General features: G+C 43.6%; 1 protein-coding gene across 4 annotated transcripts in view; it reads left to right on the top strand.

Annotated features, from left to right (window-relative positions):
- The window catches only part of LOC119250688 (zinc finger protein 717-like), a 34,093-nt gene extending 27,071 nt beyond the window's left edge, over nt 1-7,022 (top strand). Inside the window, exons 5-8 of one of the 4 annotated variants that reach the window (XM_054697665.1) lie at nt 2,247-2,373; nt 2,622-2,714; nt 4,703-4,799; nt 6,823-7,022. In XM_054697665.1, coding sequence (XP_054553640.1) covers nt 2,247-2,373; nt 2,622-2,714; nt 4,703-4,799; nt 6,823-6,925 — 420 coding nt within the window. In that variant the 3' untranslated portion in view covers nt 6,926-7,022. The other 3 variants (XM_054697666.1, XR_005126380.1, XM_054697667.1) reach the window with 3 other exon arrangements.
- Nucleotides 7,023-8,711: the final 1,689 nt, after the last annotated feature.

Raw genomic sequence — 8,711 nt, 5'->3', positions numbered from 1 at the left:
CCCTCTAGTCTGCCTTAATTGAGCCTTCTGCTGTTTATGTCAATACCACTCGTGATCTGAAAATTCCTACTTTTTGCTTTTGTCACTGCCTCTCTGGTGATTTCTTCTCTTTCCCCTGAATGCTTGTGTTTCTTCTCATAAATGTCATCCACCCATGTGTTCAGTTCTGTGCCCCGTTCTTCATACTTCAGTTCTCTCTGAGTCAGCCCCTGTGATTTGACTGTCCCTACTGTTTCCATCCAGCTTGGACCTCTTCCCCTGGGTTTACACATTGATTGAATCCTTCTTGAATGTTGTTTTTTTTTTTTTTTTATCTGACCACAGCACTTCAAATCCCCTTTTTTTGTAGCTGACCACAGCACTTCAAATCCCCTTTTTTTTCTCATATACACGGTTTTATTTCCTGCCAGCCAGTGACTCAAAAATGAATTGAAAACAGGGCCTCCGTGGTGGCACAAGGGATTGAGACACAACCTATGAAGCTCTCTACAGCCACTGCAGCACGAGTTCAATCCCCGGCCAGGTAGCTACCCACAGTACTGTACAGCAGACCTCTCCTGCCTCGCCTGCTGCTCCCCTCAGCAGTGTATTTCAGTGGATCTGCCTGTTCTGCTCCCCACTCTGTCTCTGGTGAATCTTCTCACCCCTGTAATGCTGACCTACTCCCCAGCTCTTGTGTGCATAAATAAAAAATGTTTAACAAATCATAATTTGTTATACCCAATACTTGGAAAACCATAGTGAAACACAATTACCAGGCTCTAAAAGTAATATATACAAGTCCTCCATACATGAAAACACTCAGCCATGGGATACTGGCTGCGTTATAGCAATGGTAGATCCAGTTTCTGAGTCTTGCATGCACAAGGAGTCGCCAGAGTTAGGGCCTAGAGTGCTGGCACTTGCAGAACATCAGTAGTGTGCCAGCCCCTGTCACCTAGGGACAATGTGTGACGTGCAGGCCTGCATCAAGCAGGGAATTCACCCTTCAGACAGCCAAGTATTACCCAGTTCTATTCCATTCCTCCCTCACTGCACTCTGTGTTAGGGTTAGTGCTGTGTTCTATATGCCTACAAGTCTGCTACCACAGTATACGTAATGCTGTCCCTCTGCTTTGTTCTCTGACTTTCCCTTATGCATTTTCCCATCCTCCTGTTAGGGGATGACTGTTAAACTGAAAATTCCACCATGTAACTTACTTACTTTATTTTTTTTAGATTTTTATTTATTTATACATAGAGAACAGGAGTGTAGGCCAGAGATGTGGGGGTGGTGAGAGGATTCACCAGAGATAAGAGTGGGGAGCAGAACAGGCAGATTGCCTGAAATACACTGCTGAGGGGAGCAGCGGTCAGGACAGGAGAGGTCTGCTGTGCCATGTGGGTCAACTCCATGCCTGGGAATTGAACTCAAGCCACAGTAGCTGGTGATAGCTTGATAGAACTGATACTTTAACCCCTGCGCCACCAGGGAGGGCCTGTAACTTACCTATTTTTATTCCCTTGTTATTTACACCCTGTGGTTTAGGAAAGTGTTTGCTCATTTGGGAATGAAAATAAGTCTTTAGGTAATTAGGATGTCTGCAAACTTTAAATAGGTTATTAGAGACATGTTGATTCACCTAAGACTTTTATTGCCAGAATCAGGTTGTATCTGGAAATGCAAACTAACTTCGTATTCAGTCTTTCTCCTATTTCACCTCACAAGCTAGGAGCACTTTAATTTGCTAACTGCTCTTTATTTCCTAACATCTTGATTTCTTCTACTGCCTCATATTCATAAGAACATGTGGTTTATAGAATTGCTAAACATCTTTGGATGTTCAGTGAAGTACAACCTGATAACAGAAAGTGCTGTTTACCCGCCCCTGCTCCTTTTTTAACCCCAGTCTACACTAAACTTGTTTTTGTCATAGTTGCTTTAGGACATTATTCCAGATGTATGTCTATGCTTAAGTCAGCAAACTAGATGATTAGCTTCTTTGAGGACTAGGTTTTTACTCATCCTTTCATCCTTAGCATGAAGGACATTTCCAGATTTATAAGGAAAGCTATAAAAGTACTTCTAAGAGCTAATGAGTTAAGACAAGTAGGATAATTCTACTGTGGAATCACTTTTGTACCATATAGAGTACCAGTGATGGCTGCTTCCTATAAAAGATAAAAACATAAAATATTGAGCTCCCAGTCACATCCTATACTTCTGACATAGGCTGATGCCTTGAATTGAGAAATGTTCATTACAGGAGATGTTGTCATTTGAGGACGTGGCTGTGGTTTTCACCTGGGAGGAGTGGCAGGACCTAGATGATGCTCAGCGGACTCTCTACAGGGATGTGATGCTGGAGACCTACAACAGCCTGTTGTCCACGGGTAAGTAAAACTGCCCTGTAATAAACAAGTGAAAGCACTGTTTTATCTTCATTGATAAATGTACAGCTGTTTATGAAATTAATGTTATTTAGTTCAAGATGGCAAACCTGGAAGGTAAGGGTGTTCACCCCTGTCAGAGAGCCACACCAGCCTTTCATTGCTCAGCTCTTAAAGCTGTGCTGTTGTTGTCTTCAAAGACTGAGACTTAAGCAGTTTTGTCTAAAGTCAACATTTTCTCTTATCAACAGGGTTTTGTGTTAACAAACCTGAGTTCATCATCAGATTGGAGCAGGGAGCAGAGCCATGGACTGTCAAGGAACCCTCAAACCAGAGCCTCTTAGGTCAGTCACTGCATACTGGGCAGGGAGGCTGGGAGGAGGAGAGCCCAGGAATTCTTGGCCCTACTGAGCTATTTTCCCCATATCCAGACCTTAGAATGGTTGGTCTCTGTGTATGTGATTCATTCATTATTTGTTCTCCAAATATGGCTCCCTAATTAATCTTCCCCTACTTTTATAATGGTTGTAAGTATCCTTCGAGTAACTGGTGTGCAATCGCTAACTACCTTCCCCTAGAAATGTTTTTGGTTTATCAATCTCTGGAGTCTCAGTTTTACGCCATTCTTAGGGACTGTCCTTTCAGGCATTTACTCATACATTTGTTTATTCTTTCAACATGGTAATGGTAAGTTGTGTGGATAACAACAGTAATCAAAGGAATGTGCCCCCCCTTGTTTTTAAAGATTTATTTATTATTTATTTATTTATTTATTTATATAAGCACTGGGTACAGTCAGAAGCGCAGGAGGGTGAGAGGATTCACCAGAGCCAGAGCATGGAGCACAACAGGCAGAAAGGCTGAATCACACTGCTGAGGGGAGAAGCAGGTGGCAGGAGAGGTCTGTGTGCCATGTGGGACCCTCACCCAGTGGCCGGGGATCGAACCGGTGCTGGCAGAGGATGTGGGCAGCTTCACAGCCCAGCGCTCAACTGCTGCACCACCAGGGAGGCCCTAGCCAACCTTTTGTAATGGAGTTTATTTTCTGTGAGAAAGGGAGAGGAAGCAAATACTCATTAATTAGATAAATGCCATAGTATGACCAGGGTGAGAGAAAATGGACAGTATTATTTTAGAATGTGGGTTCAGAAGGGACTTTTGCAGAGACTGTTTACATTGTAGGGTATAAGGTTGAGATGACTTGAATGTGCAATCTGGAGTAGAGGTTGGATATCACTATTAGGGGTGCAGATTAGGAATTTGTTAACTCAAACCTTGTCGGTTCCAAAGGCACTGAACCAAGAATTTCAGGTTGTGGGGACAGGGGCCTTGGAATCAGAGACTGAAGTTTGTGATGTCACCTTCTTTTTTGGAAATAGTTGGGAGAAAAACCAAAACAAAGAAAAGAAACAATGGACTCTGATTTAAGTTTAACTAGGATGCAATGAAATTCTAAAATATAAGCTAAAATCTTCAGATGCAGTGAATTTCAACTAGGAGCAGGTGCTGAGAAGTGGAGTTAAGAATACTAGGAATCTTAGTATCAGAGGAATGTGGGATACTTTTTTTCAAAGATGTTGAGTATACCCTTAAGTTGCAAAACCTAAATGTTTTATATCATCAGGGAAGGGTTGCACAAAGTGATGAGCCGGTTTTCTGTACCTACTATGGTTCTGAGAAGCCACTGGTGTATGGTTTAGTTAGGGATTCAGAGACAAATGAATGTGTCTTAGAGAAGGAATAGTTTTTGCCTTTGAGAAAACCCCCAGATGCCTGTACATGTTCCCTAAGGAGAAATAAACACTAAGCAAATGTAGATGCAAAGTCCTTGTCCTGGAGCCAAAGTCCTGCTTAAGTGACAGAAATGGCTCTCCTTAAACCTAGTAAGTAGCTGATCAGGATGATCATGCCATTTACAAAGTATGTTCTGATTGTTCTGAAAAGACCTGCTCAAGATGCACAGTTACAAGAGAAAATATAGAGAAGGAATAGGATAAATAAATGCTAGGTGGAAAGCTCTCAGTCAAAATCTCTACCTACAGTGTATGTCAGTATGTTGACCAAGTATACCCTTATGAATTTAAAAAGTAAGATATCAAATCAGTGTTTTTCATATCTTTTCCATCAATGTGTTTGACATTAGAAAATCTATTAATGTAATTTCATACTTTCATTTATTATGTAAAGGAATCATTTGCATCATAGTATTAATGCCCTTTTTAAAAAAAAATAGTCTTGTCCTAGTGTGGGAAGAAACTCCTTTACCTTTGTATCAGAAATGCTTAGATGCCTAGAGGTTGTTTATGGAATGGTTATTTTTATCTCATTTTAGATGTCCATGCTGTGGATGACCTGATTGAGACAGACCAACCAGGAAAACCAGGGCAGGCATTTGTGGCAAGTTATAATCGCCAATGGCAAAACATCAAGTAAGGAAATAATTGACTTAGGAAAACCACTTAATTTGCATCCAATATATAATTTGAATTTGAGTATAAATAATGACATTCATTCAGGAATGATGCCTGTAGAGTTTCATACTTGGAAGAACATGTTCTTCCCTGGTGAGCCTGATGAGATGCATGCAATAGAGAAAATTGAGAGGCCTAGTGTAACTTGAAAATGCCCTGGATATCCCGAGTATCCTAGTCTTCATCGTATGATTCAAACTTTGCAGCAACCTTTGGAATTTGGTGGAGAAGGGAGAGACATCAACAAAGAAACAATATTTTTTTTTTTTACCCAAAGAAGGGATTTGATGGGAGAGAATGCCTTTCAATATAAGTGTAGGAAAGGCTGTTATATGTCAGCTCTCATTGTCCAAGGTAGAGCTCAGGTCGGGCAGATATACTATGCATGTAATGAATGGGAATCATCCTATTTTGAGAAACCAACACATTTGAATCTTCATAAAAATTTTGAACACTACAAATGTAATCAAAGTGGGGATTATTTTGGAACAAAATTAAACCTTACTCAGCTTCAGGAAGTACCACTAGGTGAGAAAGTTTTTGACTATAATATATGTGGGAAAACATTTTATAAATACTCTTTCCTTACTCAACATGAGAAAATACAAGCAGCTGATAAACCTTATGAATTAGGGAAAATGTCCGATAATTCAACCCTCAAAAGATGTCAGAGAACTTGGACTGGAGAGACACCCTTAGTGTCTAAGCAGTGTCAGAAAACTTATTTCTGGAAGTCAGGTCTTACTGAACATCAGCAGTCTCAAACCATGGAGAAGACTTATGAATGTAAAGATTGTAGGAAAACTTTCTGTCAGAAGTCAGCCCTTATTGTACATCAAAAACTCACACAGGAGAGAAATCTTATGAATGCAGGCAGTGTATGAAATATTTTCACTGGAAATCAGCCCTCAGTAAACATCAGAAAACTCATACAGGAGAGAAACCTTACAAATGTCGTGAGTGTAGAAAAACTTTTTATTGGAAGTCAGCCCTCACTATTCATCAGAGCAATTCTCCTGCACTGTTGGTGGGAGTGCAAACTGGTCCAACCACTATGGAGAGCTGTGTGGAGATTTCTGGACCTACTAAACATAGAGCTTCCATATGATCCAGCAATTCCACTCCTAGGTATTTACCCAAAGGACACAGAAACATCAATTCCAAAGAGCACCTGCACCCCTATGTTTATAGCAGCACTATTTACAATAGCTAAGCTTTGAAAACAACCCAAATGCCCCAAAATAGATGACTGGATCAAGAAGATGTGGTACATATGTGCCATGGACTATTACTCAGCATTCAAAAAAGATAAACACATGCCATTTGCAGCAACATGCATGGCACTGGAAGGGATCATGCTCAGTGAAATAAGCCAGAAAGAAAAAGAAAAATACTGGATGGTCTCACTCATAGCGGGAATCTAGAAAACTTAAATAAGGGACCAAGAAAATGAATAACTATAAGAAAGTGAAAATTAAAATCAACAAAATACTATGAACCAGAGACACTTTTTTGGGGGGTGGGGGACGGGAGGGGAGGGATTGGGGTCAGAATGGGGGGGTTGCAATTGTATGGGGAATATAAAAATAAAATTTATTAATTAAAAAAAATAAAAACAGAAAAATAAATAAATAAAATGGTGATGCGGGACGCACTCCCTGTGCGCCCTGTCTGCAAAGGCGGTGGGTTCCCGCTCCCCGTCTGGGCTTGGACTTCAGGCCACAAGGGGCCTGGTGTGGGCAAACTTCCCAGCTCACCTCTAGCTCCTCCAGGAGCCTTCTGCTGGTTTCAGACAGTCTTTACTGAAGAAATGTCCCTGTTCTACAATGGCGATGCAGGATTCACTCCCTGCTTGCCTGGTCTACCCCTGCTGTAGTTTCCTGCTCCCCCTCTGAGCTGGGACTGCAGTCCAGAAGCAGTCTGGCATGGTCAAACTTCCCAGCTCACCTCTGGCCCTCAGGGAACCTTCTGCTGGTTTCAGACAGTCTTTCCTGAAGAAATGTCTCTGTTCTAAACTGGCGATGAGGGACAAACTCCCTGCACACCCAGTCTGCCCCAGCCGTGGGTGCCCGCTACCACTCTGAGCTGGGACTGCAGGCCACAAGGGGCCTGGCGTGGGCGAAATTCCCAGCTCACCTCTGACTACTCCGGTGGCCTTCTGCCAGTTTCAAGCAGCCTTTATTGAAGAATGGTCCCTGTCCTAAAAAGGCAATGCAGGTATGTAATCCCCTGAGCATTAGGTCTGTCCCAGCTGTGGGTGCCCGCTCTCGCTCTGGGCTCAGACTGCTGGCCAGAAGGGGCTTGGTGTGGGCAAACTTCCCAACTCACCTCTGGCCCCTTGGGGAGCCTTTTGCTGGTTTCAAGCAGTCTTTACTGAAGAAAGGTCCCTATTCTAAAATGCGATTCGGAGACACACTCTTCCGCGCACCTGGTCTGCCCTGGCCGGGGGTGCCCGCTCCCCCTCTGGGTTAGGACTGCTGGTCAGAAGGGGCCTGGCGGGGGCGAACTTCCCAGCTCACCACTGGCTCCTCCAGGAGCCTTCTGCTTGTTTCAGGCAGTCTTTACTGAAGAAAGGTCCCTGTTCTATGGGGTGTTGGGGATTTTTTTTCTGGTCACTAGGTGGCGCCAGAGATCTCTCCTAGTGTCCTTGGGAAGCTGTTTTTTTTTTTCACCCCGTGGGATGGGGAACAGAGTGGGAGTGGTGGGGAAAGCCTCAACGGCTTTAGTGTGCTGTGTCTGCCTTGTGCCCCACCGTCGTGGGGAACCCATGCCCCGAATTCTGTGCCCCGGGTCTTAGTTCCAAAGCCCTCAGGTCCAGGACGCGGGCTGTTGCCCAGTTCAGTGTCCGCAGAAATGGTGCCTTTTGCACACTGCTCCCGTGTCCAGGCGCCTGGTTTCTGATTACTCAGTGAGGGATATTCACCTCAGTGAGGGCCCCTGTGCATCTCCTCACAAGCCTAGTTCGCAGGTGCGGGGTCCTGGGCAGCCGCGATCTGCATTTGCTTTTCATGTGCGCCACTTTCCCGCACAAGCTTACCGGCTGGCTTGGGGCTGTGTGTAGGTCTCTGGGAGTCTTTGTTTTTCTCTAATGGGCCTGGAGCCATTTGCTCACCTCCACGGTGAATCCTGCAGGGTTCTCCACAGCTCCAGTTTACGGGTTGTGGTGGCTGAAATAGTTCCTTTCCACTCACAGTCCTGCTTGATGCATAGTTTGTTCTTGTTGTTTGTTTTAGTTTTGTTTTTTTGTTTGTTTGTTTTTTCCTCCTTTCTGTTGGTCAGAGAGTGTTGACTTTGTGGTTGGGGGAGGGTAGCAGGGTTCTGAGCTTTCCTCCCTTCTAGTCCTCTTTTATGGCAACTTTCTTCTTTGGGTAGTTTGCTGGAGTCATCCGTTTATCTTCCGTGTCACAGTTCTCACTGGGACCTGCCGCTTTTCCTCCCTATTAACTTTTATTTTTAATGGGAGATCTTACTCGCAGTGTTTCCTCACCGCCATGTTGATCCTCCCCCCTAGCTGCATTCTTTTGCATGTTGCAATCCAGTTTCCCCAGCACCATTTATGGAAGAGGCTATTCTTGTTCCAATGTATAGTCTTAGCTCCTGTGTCATATGTTAGTTCACCATTGGTCTCTGTGTCTGTTTTTGTTCCAATAATGTTTTTATTATAATAGCTTTGTAGTATTCTTTGATGTCTGGGAGTGTAATACCTTGTGGGTCTGCTACTCCTAAACAGATTGTTTTTATCACCTATAGTTTTAAGCAAGGTCAAGATGGCCCGGTCAGTTAGGTGCAGAGCCCAACCCTTCAAGGTGCCCTTTCAAATCAAACAAGAGCACAAAGCTGGATCACGCTGGGAAGGCTATGCATCTGTGT

This window comes from Talpa occidentalis, unplaced genomic scaffold, assembly GCF_014898055.3.
Source record: "Talpa occidentalis isolate TD23 unplaced genomic scaffold, MPIMG_talOcc4v2.1 talOcc4.18, whole genome shotgun sequence".
In the NCBI taxonomy this organism is placed as follows: Eukaryota; Metazoa; Chordata; class Mammalia; order Eulipotyphla; family Talpidae; genus Talpa; species Talpa occidentalis.
Note: the sequence above shows the minus strand (reverse complement) of the source record. Positions and strands in the feature narration are given on the sequence as shown.